The 18,701-nt window shown below is 40.8% G+C and overlaps 1 protein-coding gene across 7 annotated transcripts in view; it reads right to left on the bottom strand.

Annotated features, from left to right (window-relative positions):
• Positions 1-18,701, bottom strand: part of FLT1 (fms related receptor tyrosine kinase 1) — a 172,570-nt gene that overhangs the window by 111,295 nt on the left and 42,574 nt on the right. For all 7 annotated transcript variants that reach the window (XM_073228657.1, XM_073228647.1, XM_073228655.1 and 4 more), the window contains exons 4-10: positions 12,873-12,997; positions 8,910-9,072; positions 8,662-8,798; positions 5,991-6,165; positions 4,873-4,990; positions 2,596-2,765; positions 2,011-2,170 (exon numbers count right to left, since the gene is read on the bottom strand). In XM_073228657.1, coding sequence (XP_073084758.1) covers positions 2,011-2,170; positions 2,596-2,765; positions 4,873-4,990; positions 5,991-6,165; positions 8,662-8,798; positions 8,910-9,072; positions 12,873-12,997 — 1,048 coding nt within the window. The remainder of the gene's footprint in view (positions 1-2,010; positions 2,171-2,595; positions 2,766-4,872; positions 4,991-5,990; positions 6,166-8,661; positions 8,799-8,909; positions 9,073-12,872; positions 12,998-18,701) is intronic.

Consider the following 18,701-nt stretch of genomic DNA (forward strand, 5'->3'; position numbering starts at 1 on the left):
AATCTGGCCCAAACCCAGAGAAGCTACTCCATCAGATTGCTGACCAATACATGAGCCTTCTTATGGATATGCACATTTTCAGAAGACAATTGCAAGCAACAACATGCTTTTTTAACAAAGCACCAAAGAAGTAAACTTTCCTTTCAGATCTGGCTTGTGATTGGTTAAAAAATAATGAATACCTTTAAACAGAATAAGTCAAACTGTCAAAACACATTTACTGAAGATTGAAGGCACTGCTCTGAGTCTTAAAAGAGTTCCAGAAGGAAAAAGACATTTTTCCTCGCCTCTGTAGGCTTACTCCATAACGTGGGAGAAGGATCCCATATACCACAAAGATATTGGAAAAAGAGAGCTAATGTTCACAAACTTCCACCTCAGCTCACCTCCTTCCCAAACCATATGGTATTAAAATTATTCAAACCTAACTTCATAATATTATGTTCTATCACTCATAACTGTTATTTTCTAGAATAGTTACTAGCTCTAGTCCTGAATAGAATTGAAATTTTATATTTGATATTGTCAATAAAGGTATCTACAAAAGGTGACGCTATTCCACAAAACAATTCAACTCTATACTTTTATCCAAATCTAATAGCTTAAATTATTTATTTGCATGTTACTTTAGCACAAATACCAAGGCCTTAAAGGGATGGGTCCATACATATGAATGCCTATGCCCAAATTAGCAAAATAATACCCAAATCTCAGTACATCTCACTTTCTTTTGAATTAAATATCCCCAATGGTAAAGTGGTACTCAAGATTTGAAAGTTCTACATTATTTCTATTCTTAGAAAATGACACTCAGATGAGAAATCAGACATGTGGAAACAGCTACTTCTTAGGAATTCCAAAATTCCCCAATAACTTTCATTAACAGAAAAATTAATATGCCTTAAACAAAAGATTAAAACACATGATGAAGCATTGCAACTGCAGGAAGAATCCAAAAACAAAACAAAGAGCCACTCCTGTTTATGCTAGAATCATGTCTTATTTACTTTTTATCAGCTACGTTTTTGTGTTTTAAGTAGCAATTCTCTGAATTCTCAAACAGCAGATGGAGTTAAAAGCAGTAAGGCACATATCTGGCATAATAATTCTTGAGCAGTCTCAATACTATCTTATTGCTGCATTTATCAATTCTATTCCTGTTCTTGCTATTAGCTCCCATGAGCCATCATTAGTATCATTCCTCTAGACTAAACAAAAATGGAAGAAAAGCAAACAGGGCTCCGTCATCAACAGGATGCAAGGAAACATGGCACAGTTAGCAGAGGGTAGGGATGTATTCATTCAGCAAATGCACAGCGAGCATCTGCTGTGTGTGCCGAGGCCCTGAGGCCCTGCAGATACAGGGTTACTCTCAATGGCCTCACTGCGTAGAGAAAAAACAAAGGCATGCGTAACTGGTGACATAACAATGGTGTAAACCAAGTGCCATTCATTCTGAGGAGGGAGGAAGGAGTCTGAATGAGGCGGTCAGGTAGGCTTGCAGAGAAGGTAACATAACCCGAGGCTTGCAGGATAAAGGACTTCTTAGGAGATGGAAAATGGGTTGAAGCGCCTTTGAGGCAGGTGGAAGAGCAGGAGCAAAGCCTATGAAAGGAGGCCATCATCACTGCTGGGAAGACCTCCTGTCATATCCAGTGTTCACAAAGAAGTGGGAAGACCTGTGCAAATGATATAGTGGTACAGCCACAGAGTGGGGATCCCCAGTTGGAAAACAAGAGACTGGACTGTCAACCTGAGTTCTGAATGGCTCACAGGGTGATCTCAATTCTGTCTCTGTGCTCCTAAAGCTATAAACTAGAGAGAAAATTCTGGAATGGTTAGAACTGGGTAAAGAATAATAATCACTGCCTATCTCTCTCCAGATCAGGAAAAGCCTTGGTCCCAAATATGCTGCACATCCCATCGGCAAGCTCCCATCTATGTCCGTTAAAGAATCTGAATCCAAGTGTCAAAAAGTATTTGCAAGTTATTCAAAAAACGAGTCCCTACCTTGCTTTGGGATGCGTACGGTCACAGGGATGCCAGAACCACTTGACTGTAGGTTGAGGGATACCATAAATGGTACAAGTCAGGATTTGCCTGCTGCCCAGTGGGTAGAGAATTGGGTCTGGAAATGACGACACAGACTTTTCATAAATCTGGGGCTTCACTGGAAAGGTGATAAAGAACAGGACAGGAAGTCAAGGGCTGTTCTAATGACTTTCTCCTGGCCACAAAGTGAAAGGCCATATTCTCACTGGTTTTGATGTCAGGGCAACAAATGCATGAGCAAAAACAGAAACACCCTCCTATTTGTCATTATAATGGCAATCTTTATAAAAGTGGAAGTGTTGGAGAACATTAAAAAAATGAATTCATGGTATATATATATTATGATTACAGTTATAAAAAAATCATTGCTTATGGAAGGTAGTGAGCAGACATGAAATAGTTATGATGGAGGTACAAGTGGTTTTTAAAAATAATTATTTACAATTTTGGTTTTCTGATGTTGTTATACTGATTTTTCATTTATAAAATGTCATTAATTTCACCTCTGTCAGAACCGGAAGAAAGTATGAACAGTAAACTCACCATTAACAATTAACGTGGTGGTAAGGTTTTTAAACACATTCGACTGCTTTATGCCCAGCAAGGTTGTATAGTCCCCGGCGTCTTCTGCAGTTACATCTTTGATAATTAGCGAATAGCCATGAACCAAATAGCGAGCAGATCTCTCAGTCGCGGGTAATCCATCTTTTAACCTGCGGTTAAGAACATGGTCAGTAAGTCACTTCACACTGCCTCGCAGATACCCCTTTAACACTGTCATTTACATATGGGAGCCCAAGTTTATACGTTTGGAGCCTTTGATCTTCAACATTCATTTAAAAAGTTTAGACCCTAACTTTCCAGTAAAGCCAGGTGTGATTTTTAGCAGAGAGCAAGAAAGAAAAGTGATGGTCTGATGTACCCACAGGGATGCTGGGCGCCATTGTGACTTAAGTATTCACCCAGAGGCAGGGGCTGATTCCATTCCCGATGTTTTTCAGTGTTTTCCACGAGACTCCATCAGGAATACAAGGGCTATTGTAAGTCAGACCAACTAGATCACTTCTCCAGATAAAAATAAAAATAGACGTTCCCATTGTGGTCTCACGTGGCGTTCTTATTAGTTATACAAATGGTCCCACCAGTTGTCCCTTTCATAAGCTAGAGTGAAATCAAGATTATCAAGACCTTTCCCATGAGGAGGAAGAGTTAAGGCACAAACCTCACAAACAAAAGTTATGAACTTAGTTTTTTTTAACCTTAAATATGGAATATAAAAATAAATATAGAATCAATGTAATTGCATACAGAACTGACAGCGGGAGGCCTGAGTGCCTGACCAGACCCTGCTTCTGCATGCTGTGCACCTGATGTCTCTGTTTCAGCCTCAGTTTCCCCAAATTTTCTAGAGTTTCTCAAAGATCTCTCTTAACTCAGAAGTTCTATGTGGCCATTAAAATGCACAGTTCATTAAATGGGCATTTTAAAAGACTCTGTTAGGAGTTGATTGTGTTCCGTATAATGGTATAATGAACAGGGAATGGTATTAGTTCACATCCATGCAGGTAAGTACGTGGTCCTGCAAACAGATTCCCATTCCTAGTGGGTCTCAGTTTCAAAGCAGTTGAAATGAATATGCCCTATTTTGTGATTACAAATACCACCTTAGTATCACTTTGAACGATTTCCTATTAACAAATCAGAATTTTCAAAAAAATGGATTTTTTGTTTATTTTAGGTCCTTGCTACTTAGTCACTGAAGAAAAGAGTATCCTTGAAAAGATGGGGACTCTCAGACACTGAAAGAGGGAATGTACCTCTTAGAGTGATTAAATCCCTATTAGAGAGTAACGTGCACTCATAGGAAATCTGTTATTAAACTTGTAGATTTTATGAAACAAAAATCTCTTGTCCACTGTGATGGCACGAAGAGGCACAGCACAGAACTTAATTTTCTCTTTAATCCTTTATTAACTATTTGAGAAAACTGAAAACAAACACTACACTCATATTGAAAGCAAAGTAAGACCTGGTTGAGGAGATTCGAAAATGGCACCACTTTTATATTGTATGGGTTGTTTTCCTGCTCCATTTGAACTATACTCTTTGTTTAAAATGGAATGGCTTGAGCCAAAGATATTGGTGTTTAAAAGTGATTTAATAAAATGACTGCAGATTATAAACAGATTACATTGTCTTACATCAGGTGTTGTGCTAGCATAAAAGAAACTGCTTAAGGAGTTTCTGAATATGCACACGTCAAGCCAAAAAAAACTTAATTAGTTCAAGTAGGTCCATTTGTCCATTCCTGCAACTCAGTAAGTCCTGTCTCTATTAATGTTTGTTTAATTTTAAAACAAGACTTGAACTTTCAACCCAGCTGTATATAAAAGATTTATTTCGAGATAATAAGACAATTAGTATCCTCATTACAAGGGGCCACTTCTTCAGAGTTAATAGAGCATGTTGCATATTCAAGATGCTTTCTAGTCATTGCCCGATGTGGTCCAGTCAAAGGGTGCTGACAACACAGGAAGGTTTAGAGATGCAGAAGTTTAGTTGTAGTGAGTAAATGACTACAGTGAAATGAGACCTCAGAAAACCTAGCCCTTTGCCCCATCCTGGTACCTTCTTTCCCTTCCCCAGCCCTTTCTATCCGCCCCATTTCCAGACCACAAAATCAACACAGTTCTTAGCTGTCTAGTGCTGTCTGGGGAACTTATCTTAATATTTTCTCAGGAATTTGAGTCATTGGGCTCCTGCATTTTCCTTCTGAACAGAGCATATCTTAAGCAGATAGGAAGATAATTATGGTCCTACCATACAACTTCTGGCGAGGGGAATGCCTTCACTTTCACAGACAGCCGGTAAGACCGCTTGCCAGCTACCGTTTCAAGCACCTGCTGTTTTCGATGTTTCGCAGTGATGAATGCTTTATCTTTGAAAGGAAAGAGTGATAAAATCATTAGAAAAGACTACACCTATGTAAATAAAACAAAAACAAAAAACCACCAGCTTACTGCCTCATGAAAGGAGGGTGCAACCAATCCATGAACAGCTGAATTTTAATCAAGCCTATCAATGAACCCAAATGTTTATCAATGAATAAAATAATTTAAAAGTACCCTAATTGGTGAGATGCTTTTCCAATCAGATGGTTGCAAGTCCCAGGGTCATAAAAACTGCAGCAAGGCAACAGAAAGCAAAGCCCCTTAAATATCTGTATCACAGTAACAAAAGGGTAGAGATACACTGCTAAAAATCCCCTCCGACTGTATGAGCACAAAGGGAGAAACCTGCTCCAGACACCCCCAAACAGCTAATTTATACAAAATAAATCAATTGGGTGAAGTCAAAAAGAACATCAAAGGCCACTGAACAGAACTGTTCCATATTTTCTGCTTTTCTCACACTTTTTTCTTTTCAACAGTGAAATAAATAAGGTTTTTAAGGATTCTAAAGAGGTTTAGGTATTTTCTTTACAGAATTTGCCTGCTGGAATTAAGCAACACTATTAGGATTTTGTGAGAGTAAACCTGGGGATAAAAATAACACCAATTCTAAATAATTTATCAGGCCATATTTTTATTTCCTAAATCGTAGAAGAACCTGAGAAATTTCCCCCGGAAAACAAAGGTAAAACTGATCGTGTTTTTCTGTTTTGTTTTTATGGAACACTAAAGAATTTCATAGAGGTTATAATATGATCTAACTGAATTATTAACCATAATAAATTCATAAGGAAAAGATTCTCTGTCCAATTTAAAAGTATTACATATAAAAAGCACTTCATGGGATTTGCTTTGTGGTAAGGGGGAGACAGGGGACTACGTCGTATTCATTCATGGCATTGTACCTCTTGGCCAAATGAAAAGTTACCTGTTTTGCAGAGCTCCCCAGATCCACAATGATTAGAAAGCACGGTGTGACCTGCTTACCATATATATGCACAGAGGTGTTAACAGATTTGAGTGTTGGGCCGCTTTTCACATGACAAGTGTACAATCCTTTGTCTTTATTCTGCGCTTGGTCAATGATGAGAACACTGTAGAATACATTGGCATGGGAATTCCGGCGGTCAATTCGTTGCCTTATAGAGGCTCTCTTAGTTGTCTGGAAAGAAAATGTGCAATAAATGTAAGAGTAGTAACTGCCCATGCTTAATGCTGCAGTGTTTCTCAGATTATAACTGAGCTCAGCGCTTCACAGTACGAAGCAAACCCATCTAGAGCAAGACGTTTGCAAACCACATTTTTGCCTAGATGCGTTTCAAATATGTATCCTTGGAGTGTTTATTTAGCACTCCGTTTTCTTCAAATGGACTTTCACATACATTATCGTAATCGTTTCTCCCAACAACCCAGGGAGACTGGCAGGATTATTTCCCATTTACAGAGGAAGAAACTGGAGCGTTAGAGCCACTGGCTGCAGTAGGCCTGGGAAGTTGGGTCTTTTGAGTATAAATCTAGTACCTTCCCTCCAGCACACGCCTCTCTGAACAGTAACCTGTTCTCAAGGCAGAGCTATCACACACACACTCAGGCAATCGTTAGCTTTAGTGTCTGCCTTAATGGAGTGTTTCTCTTCATAAGTCACCATGGGAGTTTTCTTTTGCTTCTTGACTAGAAATGAAGGCAAGATAATGAGCCCCAGCTAAGGTATCATGACCCTAGTGTCATTATTTAACTACTTGAGCAATGCCTGCCAGTTTCTGCTAACTCACACTACATGGATCAGGGGGCATGCAAACCTAGCAACATATTTAGCCGACACTCGGTTGTGCACAGCGGGCGTTGACACACTGGCCTTGAGGAAGACCCAGAGCAGGCATCGGGGCTCAGCAGGGGCCCCCCTGCCTCTCTGAGGACGAGATCACACTGTCTCTTCCTTGCATTGTTCCTTCCGCTTTTCTTGAAGCATTACATTTTAGAACACGTAATAAGTTATTTCCTCCTCTCAATCCGACCCAATGATGAAGCTTGGAAAAAAAGACTTTGGAAACTGTCCACAGCTGATCCTTAGGTCCTGTACTTAGCTCTCCTATGTGCCATAAGTTTAATAAACTTCTACCTGCCTGTCCTTTCATTGCCCTGCGGGGACAGACACACAGTTAGGCCATTTTCTTCATTCTCAGTAGAACCAGAGAGAAAATGTCAGTCTTCACCATCAAAAATCAGACTCAGCCCCCTAAAAAACAGACTCAACAACCTTTCAGCAACCCTATTTGTGTAGTTACTCCTTCTCCTTTCCTTCCCAAGTTGGAGTGACACTGGTATTTTTTCTGCCTTGGAAAACAACTGGTCCTGGGTTTCAGACAATGATCTTATCTAGCACTGTAGCCACCACCTGCATGAGGCTATTTAAATCAAAATTAAACAAAATTAAAACTTCAGTTCTTTAGTCACACTAGCCACATTACAAGTGCTTATTAGTCATATGTGGCTAGTGGTTACCGTACTGGACAACAGAGATACAGAATATTTCCATTATAGACAGTTCTATTGGACATGGCCAACTTAGAAGGGAATTGGCATTCAGTAGAGGTATTACCATACCCTTATGTATGATAACAAACTAACAGGGTAAAAGTTCCTTCCCTCTTGGCATTTCTTTATTCAGAATATCTGACTTCTATTGAAACCAAGAGAATACCGCTACCAGTCACAGCATTTTTATTTCAGTGAAATAATTTAAATGAAAAATAAGTATTTTCTAGAAAGTACTTCATGTCTGATAAGTCCTTAATGTGTCCCTACAGGGCACGAGTTACACCTTTTTGTTGCTAAGTTACTCTATTTCCATGGCAAGAAATGTTGATGCATTTCTTGCATCAATAACTTGGGGCTAATGCATTCATCTTTCTTACATAACTGAGTCATAAGCTGACTTTGTTATCAGGCAGTCTGAATGACATAAACGACTGCACTTGCGCTCTGCCACAGAATTCATGCCTACACACAAGACATGGGGGCTGGAAGGACTGTTGAAGTTTCTTACCAGTTTATCACAGATTCCCCATCTACCCATTTTTAAAACCATTATTTGTAAGGATGTTCGGTTTTATTTAAGGGCATCTAACTCATTTTTCATTCTTCTCATTTTTCTGAAGAACAGAATTGCTCCTCCGTCACTCAACCAATGGAATATTGGATGGCTGGTTGTAATGTCTTTTCCAAACATGCTCCCATCAGGTGCCTGACTGTCTGCCAGTATCTTAAATTAATGCTCTGACAACAACTGTTTGTTGTTCTTCCAAAAGATAGTCCCTGCCTGGCATTTAGTGATAAATGTCTCTCTCATCTCGGAATTCCAGAGAACAGTTCCCCAGGATGAAACAATCCCCTTTTCCACCCAGAGCCATACAACAGAAATACCAGCCTGTACGGTTCAAAACAAAACCCCAGACATCAAAAGACCCTATCTGTGCACATCACGTTCCTGAAACATCGGGCAAGGAAAACACCCAAAGCGGCTATATAGTGACGCCAACTGCCGCATGAGTCAGAATATTCTGATTTTTCCCACATCAAAAACTCAGTGCCGTTGCACATGCTGAAAATAGAGTGTCTTACAGAAGACAGGGGAGAAATAGAAAAATGGGTCACTCACTTCACCAGGGTAACTCCAGGTCATTTGAACTCTCGTGTTCAAGGGGGTGATAGCCGTACAGTTGAGGGTGAGACTCTGGCCTCTGAGAAGCTTGATAGGGCTTGGTGTGCTAATATAGACATCTATGATTGTATTGGCTGCAAGTGGAAGAAGTGACATTATTATTATTATTTTAAGTCAAGGTTTCATTAAGCAGATAGACCCTTGAGCATTTTGGCTTTTGTTCATGTCGTTGGAACATCACTTACTTTGTCGGTGTGTCAGATAGTTGGTCTTGTACAAATGTCCATTGACGGTTGTTTCACAGATCAGAAGCCCTATTTCTCTGTAAGTTGCATTTGATATTATAAAACCCTTCCTACTGTCCCAGGTTATTCTTTTTCCATCAGGGATCAGAGTCTCAAGTGGAAACTGAAAAGGAACGACATGCTTTAACAAAATCCTATTAGCCCCGTGGCAATATAGTTTCACTAACAGTCATGAAAACATGATTTTCATCTAAGATGAAATAGTACCGTTGGAGACTCCAGTTTGTTTATTCTTTCATTTACTTTACACATAGCAAGATATACATTTACTATGATAAATTATAGTAATTATGATCATTTATTGTCAGCCTTAGCAAGCTGCACCCACCCTAGGTTAGACCTAGCTGCCGTGTCAGACTTCTAGTTGGGGTCCCTATCTCCTTAGCCCCTGGGAATCCTTGTAATAAATCGGCCTGATAACCAACAGAGAAACCAATTTGTACTTTTTCCAACATTTTTCTCTTGAGTCTCATCATCTGAGGCTTTTAACAAGCTGTGACTTGTCCACCGATTTTGTGTGATTTACTGAAGAGGTGGCCATCCTCAAAGGACTATAAATAATTTCAGGTCTTCCAAGATTCACAGCATTAAGTCAGCACTCATTGAGGTTATCATTCTGAGAAGGCGGAGGGCGCCGACTCTGCCCCTGGGAGGGAAACCGCAGCAAGGCCGACAGTGAAGACAGGTGCACGTGGGCGAGGGCCGCGGCTATGAAGGCAGAGCTCTCACTTTCTCAGAGGCATTCCCAAACACCGTGCATCCAAACAGAGGCAAGGAATCCATGGCTTGGCTCTCCCTTTAGGCCTTCTAGACACCCAAGACTTAATTTTTAAAGACTACAGTAATAATGTTCTGCCTTGGAATTAGACTTTTTTTTAAAGGATCACTGTCCATAGGGCGGCCCAGAGGCCAGGTTGCCAGCCCAGTTTCAGGGCAGTTCATTCTGACTACCACTATTACTTAGCCTCAGTTGGAAAAGGAAAAAAAAGGAATCTGATCACAGATTATAAAGGGAAGGCCAAACTGCCATAAAGAAGTTTCAAAACTTTTCTATCTTCTTTTTAAAAGTTCACCTTACATCACTCTACCCACTTATTTATTTATATTGGTGGTTGAAGGAGCTAATCTAGCTGGGGTGTGTGATCCTATGGCAGAAATTTCTATTGCAAAGGTCCCTAGTACCCTTTCCCAGTGCGTAGGTCTGTATTGGTCTATGTTACCAGAGTGTGACTTGAACTTGAAATAAATTGCATCCTTTTCATGAAGAACTGAAGGTAATTCAAGGATGCATTTCATGTTTTAGCAAATGAGGATTCAATCTGTAAACTTGAAATGCTCTGCATTCAGGGGGGAAAAAACTTCTAATTTGGTGCAAAGTATCAAGGGAAAAACTGAAACATTTAAGTCAGAGATTGAAATCTATGATGCTTTCAAAATATGTGAAAACAAGCGTGTGCTAAATCTAAAAGAAAGGTTTGCTGATGGACTTCCTCAACACAACTTGAAAATATTTAAAAGTTCTTCTAAATGTTTCTCTTACACTCTATGTATTATTGCCACTAGTAGTACTCCATTGACAGAGTAACTTTACTCCTGGCTGACAAGAGCTGAAAAAGACAAGGACTGTGTAGCTTGTCAGCTGGTGCCACAGTGAGTGTGATGCATGTGTCTCTGCACGTGTCATAGAGGCAGGCAGACGGCAGGCCTGTCCCCAGCTAACGATGGCTTCGCCAAAGCGGGCATGGGAAAAAGGAGAAGGCGGTGACGGCAGATTAGAAGAAAAGGGGGAAGGAACGAAGTGGAAGGGAAAGAGCTTATATAAGTTTCATTGTCACATATATAATAGGTTAGAATATTTTCTATGTATATATGGCAAAGCAAAATCCCTGTGAGAACTTTACACTTGTTTCTCTCTTTTTTGCACTATAGATCTTATGTGGAAAAGCAGAAAATAAGCTTTCCTCCTCCAAATTTTTACATGTGGGAATTTGGAATCGGCATTAGAACAGATAAATGATCTGCATTAGGGCAAAAACCAAGAGGTTCCGTATTCCCATGGTTTGTTCCATAGTAATCATATAGCAATTATTACCTTGGATTGAGAAGAGCAACACCCCAAGTCATTGAAAATATCACTTGGTAATAAATCAAGTATTGGGTATGAAATTGTTAGATAAGTAATAGTAACAGCTAACCCTTGAACAGGGCTTTCCTTGAGCCAGGCCCTGTTCTAGGTGCTTTCCATATACCACCCGAGTGACTTCCTAACAGCCACGCGAGGTGGGTGCTGTGGTCCCTCCCATCTCTCAGAGGAGCGAACAGGCGGACAGAGGTGTGAAAACTCGGTATATCCTGGCGGTTTGTCCAGCAGGTAAGTGGTAGGGTCACAAGAGCCCAGGCGTGTGGCACCAGGCTCTGCTGGCAACCACTCTGGTCTTCTAACCAGAAGCCATCACAAACTAAGCCATCAGCAGAGCGGCAAGAGCACCAAAGGGGGAGTCTAAATATTGATCCCCACGCCCAGTTTGGCCCAGGAAGTCCCCAACGCCCAGGGGAGCTGTGGTTTTTTTCCCCACTGATTCAATTATACTCCTCTAGGGGTGTCAGCTCTGACATAACAACAATTTTGTAATTCCTGGTGTTGATACAGAGATAGAATGGGAGCCCAAACCCATCTCGGATGGACTGTTCTGGGGGCTTAAATCAAGCCACCACGGTGGGAACGTGAATACAAGGGAAGAGGACAGACAGGCAGACAATCTCCGTCGGATCTCAGATTCAGGGTCAGTAGGTGATACTGAAAATCACTCTAACTTCAATTTATGAATTAGTTCCAGGGATGGAAGCACAGCTGAGAGAATGTAGCCAAGAATATTACAATAACTTTGTAGGGTGGCAGATGGTAACTACCCTTCGGTGAGCATTTAGTGACGTATATAATTGTTGAGTCACTATGCTGTGCATCCAAAACCAAAATATTATATAGCAACTCTGTTTCAATAGCAAATAAATAAAACTACAAGAAGAAGAAGGAAAGAAAATCACTCTACACATTTCCAGCTTGACCACTGGGGCCACCAAACAGTTCTTGAGCACTTGCTATGTGGCAGCTCTGCCGGCGCTGCCTCGGGGACCAGTGATGCCTTAACTTTCCTGCTTAAACTTCTAAGCTCTCAGGGGGCACTCCAGTTTTCATCTGGGGATTTTTTAAATCCAATTCTTAGCCTTAGCGTAGTTCTGGACTCTCACTGCTGGGGAATTAGCTAGAGCATCACATTTTGGCTTTTATCTTCTTTTAGGTTCTGCCCTAAAGCATTTTCCTTCTCCACTTGCACAATTTACAATATAATAAGAAAAATCGCATTTATAGCTCACCCCCACCCCCTCTTTTTTCCCTAAGGGGTTAAATTTGGATACCCAGCAGGACTTAAGCCTTTTGTTACCAGGAACTTCCCAACTCAGACTAAAGGTGGAGGCTCCCTATGCATTAAGCAAGAGCTCGTAAATGCCTGGGAGAATCAGGCACGCTGCCTGCCAGTTCTGTCTTTAGTAAAAATCTGGCTTAACCACTCTCTGCTGAGTTATTAATCTGCGTAAGCAAGAGAATTAGTTTTTCTCACATTTGCAGACTTTTGGATTTGTGGCAACATATAAAAATTTCCATGATTTTAGTTTTTTTCTTTATTCACATAGATTGATGCTTGATATCATTTTATTCCATTTAATTACAGGCATGGGTGTAACTTCCAGTACTTATACTTTATAGTAAAACGATGTTACCGAAAAGTCCATTGAGAAACTCAAATGTCCTAAGAAAATGATTCCGGAGAGATAAACGGCTACGAATTCATTCATGCTCATTTGCAGTAACAATATTCTGAGATTAGCGTTGCTCAGTTTTACCTTTTTTAACGTCACAGTGATGTTAGGGGATGTGACCCGGCAGGGGATGACGATCTGCCTTCCTTCAGTCATATATATAATTTCGGGTATTTCACTGTGCATCTCTAAGAAGGGTCTACCTGTATCTGGATAAGAAGAAAATGAAAAAAATATATATGTATTCATAAATGATTGCATGACAAACATCTAGACACTGAAGCTGGTGAGGCCCTGTGGGCCCTGCTACAGTTACATCATTTTCCCCTTAATAGATCCTTAAGTTCACTTCTCATCCCTGAATTTGGTCCTCGGGTGTTTCTGCCCACAAGAAGAATGCTTTCTTCAGAAAACCTCACTCCTTTTTCAGGTCCTGGCCTTTGATCAGATTGCCTAGATGCCCTAATATGCAATTGAGATTAGGGGCAGAGGGTGGGTGGGTAGGGGGCTGGAAGGTGGGGGGTTGGGATGGGGTTCCAACCACTGGGGCAGGAGAGGGAGCCATAAAAGTGCAGTGAGAGGGAAAGGAGAATATTCTGCATAAACTTTTTCACACAGCTGTGCTAAGTGCCTCAGGAAGCACCCCCCAGAGCCTTTGTGAGAAGTCAAAGGGCAGTAGGTACAATGGTCAGCTGACTTTGGAGCACAGATGACAGCACATCAAGGTGAGGGAGAGATGTCAAGTGGGAGAAGGGTTAGCATTTGAATGACAGAAGCACGATTTAAAGGTTTTCTAGAGCTTTCCTGGCAGACTAGTAATGAAGAAAGTCCGAGCTACTCAGTTGCAGGGGAGAAGGCTGGGGAAACAGCATTGAAGACTTCACTTCTTTCAGACGCACGTCATGAAAGTTTCTTCAGTATGCACTGCGTACCTGCTAATAGTAAAGTGTGTACAAGTGCAAACAAAAGAGTTCTGGGGAAGACTTCAAATAATCACCAACATACCACCCTTCGAAAATATGGCAGTTGGCCAGTCTCAGAGGCCAGAAGGATTCAAACCACCTGTTCAGCTTCCCTGTAACTCCTCTAAGAAAAGCATCGATCCCCTTAGAGACATTCTCAATCTACCACGCTCCTGCCGTCAGGCATCCATTGACATCCTCAGGCAATGGTCTCCTCGGGAGTTACTGTGTTCTTGTCCTCTCCCCATGGTGCCAGCCTTATATGCACAGATGGAACAGGTCCTGTGTTAACTCTCTCCATCTGGACCTGAAAGAACTCACTGGGCCCCCACCTGCTTGCTGAGGTTCAAGGAAGCTCATCTGGATGCTGAATGGAAATGAACTGGAGAGAAACAAGAGTGGTAAGTAGGCGATGGTTGCGGAGACTAAGTAAGGATGGCTCTGCACATTGTTATGGGTTGAACTGTGTCCCTCCAAAAGTGTTATGCTAAAGTCCTAACCCTTGGTACTTCAGAATGTGACCTCATCTGGGTCCAACAGTGCCATTGCCAATATAATTACTTCAGTTAAGTAGGGTGACCCTTATCCAATATGACTGCTGTCCTTGTAAGACGGTCACATACAGACAGACAGACAGAGGAGAAGCCATGTGAAGACAAAGGCAGGGGCTGGAGTGGTGCAGCTCCAAGACCAGAGATGCCAGGATTGCCAGCAACCACCACCTGGTAAGAAGGGCGATGAAGGATTCCCCTCTGGGTTTCAGAGGTAGCATGGCCCTGCCGACACCTTGACTGCAGACTTCCAGTGTTTAGAATGTGAGGCGACAAATTTCTATAGTTTTAAGCCAAAAAGAAAAAAAATGTGACAGTGCTGTAGCTTGCTTTAGATGGGATGGTTTGACACCCTCTCTAGCGGGTCCTCGAGAAACCCTGCTTCCGTAGCCCCTCACATATGCCCCTTGACACCTCAGTGATTCCTGCTTGTCCTCTAGGAGGCCTTTCTAGGCCAGGTCCTCCTTGGAGCCTTCTCCACCCCAGCCCACTTTCAGGGCTTCCCCAGTGTCCCCAGCATTCTCCTGTTACACACCTAAGACGCTCTACACTGAACAGCAGTTTACTTGTCTGGCTACACACTGGATGATGAGGAGAGGAAACGTCATATTCACCTCGGTCCACTGTGTATTGCATGAAGGAAGGGCCATTCGGCCTCATCATCTTACAGATGTGCTAACAGAGGTGTGAACAGGGGACGTGAAATTGTCTAGATGCAAGCAGAGCCGGGCCTGAAGGCCCATTTCTCCCGACCCCCGGGCTCTGCTGGGCCCCTGTATTCCATGCAGGGTGGGATCTCTATCTCCCCTAGAAAGCTACCCCATCAGCAGCGCGGCCTTTGCAATTGTTTCTCAGAGACCGAGGCTGAGTTTCACACATTCAGTAGGGAAACTGTGTGCCATGCATACTGTCCGGGGCTAGAGGAATTCTGAGAGGCCGAGTGCCAAAGGGCGGGGCTGTGCAGGCAGGCTTCAGGACAGGATGGCAAGCAGGTGCAGCACCAGTGGAAGGCAGCAAGCAAGTCATGGTGGCTAAGAGCGGATCCTTTACAACCTGGGTATGAAAACTGGCTCTGCCCCTTGCCAGCTGTGAGACCTTGGACAAAATCATTGTACCCTCTGTGCCTTATTTGTGAAATTTACTTTAAACAGTCATTAGGAGGGTTACATGAATTAATATGTGTAAGGCACTTAGAATAGTGCCTGGCAGATAGTACTATATATGTGTTAGCTCTTTATTATTATGACAGATTTGAACTTACAGAGAGAGGGGGTTAGCATATATGAAAATCACAAATTATACTCATGATCTGAACTATAAAGAGCATAAATATATATTCATATAATGGCATAGAAAAGGACAAAATGAATGTACTAAAATGTTAATTATCTTTGAGTAGTTGTATCTTTTATGTGTTGTTTTTTTTACCTTCATCTGTATTTGTCACATTTTCTAGAATGACTGTGTATTATTTTATAACATTTTAAATTACTAAATTTATCTTGAATTGAAAGTGCCATTCATTTTTACTCAAGGAAAAACATAAATTTTGCATTGATTTACTTTGGTTTTGTCCAATAAGTGAATGAGCCAGTAACTATTAGAGTCAACAGTTACGTCTGTTAGGAAAGCTCAATGAGTGTAGCGGCATGTGCCGGGAGGAGCCGTTACTTACACAGAAGCAAAGATTCACTTGAAATTCCTCCCCTAAATAAAGTTGCTGACCAGGACATTCAGGCAGGGGCTTTGGGATTTGATCATTCCTTTCCTTCGTCCTTGGAGTCTATATTTTTGTCTCCTTTGTAAGTCCCAAGGTAAACACAAACACCAGGAAATGGTTTAATTCATGTAACTAAATTGTAAATCCTTCAAATCTAATTTACTGTCTCCTTAAGCAAAGGACACTGGCATAAAAAGCTCCTGCAGGAAATAGTAAACATCAGTGTAGTCATTTTTAGGCTAATGAACATCAATCCCAAATGAAAATAGAAGAGGCTAATTCAATGTGCCTTGGAATTTCTTGTTTCTCTTTGTTACTTTGGATCTCCCAACACTTGAATTTTACTAGAGCTATTGGCCTTGGAAAGCCATTTTCAGCCCTTGGCCCACTGCAGTTCTGATCAAAGATGTCAGAACTGCAGTGATTTGTGACCATCCGTGTATAACTCGAAATACATCTTTGTATCACAGTTAATAGTGACATTATAAATCTACTGTGTTTGCAAACAAGCTTATAATTGCAGATACACACATACAAATAGTATTCTCTGGGCTTATTAATAGTATATTTCCTCTGCAGTTTGCTTCAAGGAAGGACTAAGAATGAACTTGCCTGACATATTATAATACAAACATTTTTTGTTTTGTGGGACCATAGATACAGAAGAGGTCACGGTTCCATTAATATCACCAGTAAAACCACTTACTATTCCCACCGGACACATTCATCTTTGTCACAAAATTAAAAATGATTTCCAAACACAGCCAGCACTGCAGAGTGGCTTCCTGAGACCAAATTGGCTGGTTGTTGAAAGAGTGAGGAAGAGCTACTCCCGAGATTGCTGGTGTCCCAGCAGCACAGACTCACTGTCACCAGGGACTCGTGCCAATACAGAGCTAGGTAGAGGTCACTCCACCCTCCCCTCTCTGAACTCTTAGAGCTCAAAGCAATGACAGGAAACTGGCACAGAATATGAGGTTTTCTCATCCAGTGGGAGTATCTGGGCTGTCATCCTTCAGGACAACAAGTGAGCTTCGACACAGGGAAAGATCAAACAGGGACCCTTGCTTAGAATGGTATTACATGTATTTTTTAAATGTTTTTTCCTTTTGAAATCTGTAGTCACTCTGGCACAGTGAGGCACACAGACAGAGAGGCCCCAGCGTGCCCTCCTCATCCCACTCCATTTTCCATGGGTATCAACTGGGAGATCTTCTACAGAGTTCAAAGCAACTGAACGACCCAAAGAATTTAGGGAGCTTTTCTGACTTGAAAGGGTTCAAAGTAAACATCTTATTTCCTAGCACTTGTTTATTCCTATGATTTTTATAAATGTTTTCCTGATTTTCTTTCCCTTTAATTCCATCCTCCTTATCTCTGAGTCCTGGTCTCCTAGTCCATGAGAACTTCTAGTTATTGTAAAAGAGGATGTGATGTGATTTTAATTTATTGATGAAGTGAAGACAAAAAGAAACCAACCAATCCCACAAAGAAGGTTCTATCTAGACACAAGAGTTTTCACATCATGCAGGTCTGCATGTTGTGGACCATACCTAGTGCTCAAGGAGAGTTTGCTGACTGGTAAATATTTCATTTGAGCAAAAAAATAACATAAAAGGAAAGAGAAGCAATTTCTTTATTGACTTACACTGCCTATCAAAGCCTTTGAGAATTCATAACAAAGCTTTGGAACAACCACAGAAAGCTTAAGTAACTGTACTAATATTAGATAAAATAGACCTTAAAACAAGAACTATTACTAAAGAGGGATATTTCATAGTAATGATAGGATCCATCCATCAGGAAGCTATAATAATTCTAAACATATATGCAACTAACAACAGAGCACCAAAATACATGAAGCAAAAATGGAGAAATGAAGAGAGAAATAGACAATTCATCAATAATAAAAGAGGACTTCAGTATGCCATTTTCCATAATGGATAGAACAACTAGACAGGTCACGGAGGAACAACACTAATAATCAACTACACTAACAGACATCTATGGAACAGTCAACCCATCGCAGCTGGGCATATATTCTTCTCAAGTGCACATGGAACATTCTCCAAGATAAGTTAAATGCTAGACCATAAAACAAACCTCAATACATTTAAAAGGACAAAAATAATACAAAGTATGTTCTCCAACTACAGTAGAGTGAAATTAGAAATCAATGACACAAAAAAGCTTGGGAAACTCACAGATATGTGGAAATTAGTGCACTCTTAAATAACTAATAAATCAAAGAAGAACTCAGAAGGGCAATCAGAAAATATTTTGAAATGCATGAAAATGAAGACACAACACACCAAAGCTTATGGGATGGTGCTACAACAGTGTTTAGAGGAAAATTTCCAGCTGTATGCTTATATTGAAAAAGGAAAAAGATCTCAAATCAATAACCAAATCTTCTACTTTATAAGTCTAGGTAAAGGGCAGCAAATAAACCTAAAGAAAGCAAAAGGGACAAAATAATAAAGGTTACTTCTTCGAAAAGATGAACACAATTGACAAGCCTTTAGCCAGACAAGCCAAGAAAAAGAAAAGACTATAAAATCAGAAATGAAATAGGAGACATTATTATTGACATTACTAAAATAAAAATCATTATAAAGCAATATAATAATTGTACCCCAAAAAATTAGGTAATAGATGAAATGGGTAAGTTCCTAGAAAA

The sequence above is a fragment of the Manis javanica genome, chromosome 1 (assembly GCF_040802235.1).
Source record: "Manis javanica isolate MJ-LG chromosome 1, MJ_LKY, whole genome shotgun sequence".
Taxonomy (NCBI): domain Eukaryota; kingdom Metazoa; phylum Chordata; class Mammalia; order Pholidota; family Manidae; genus Manis; species Manis javanica.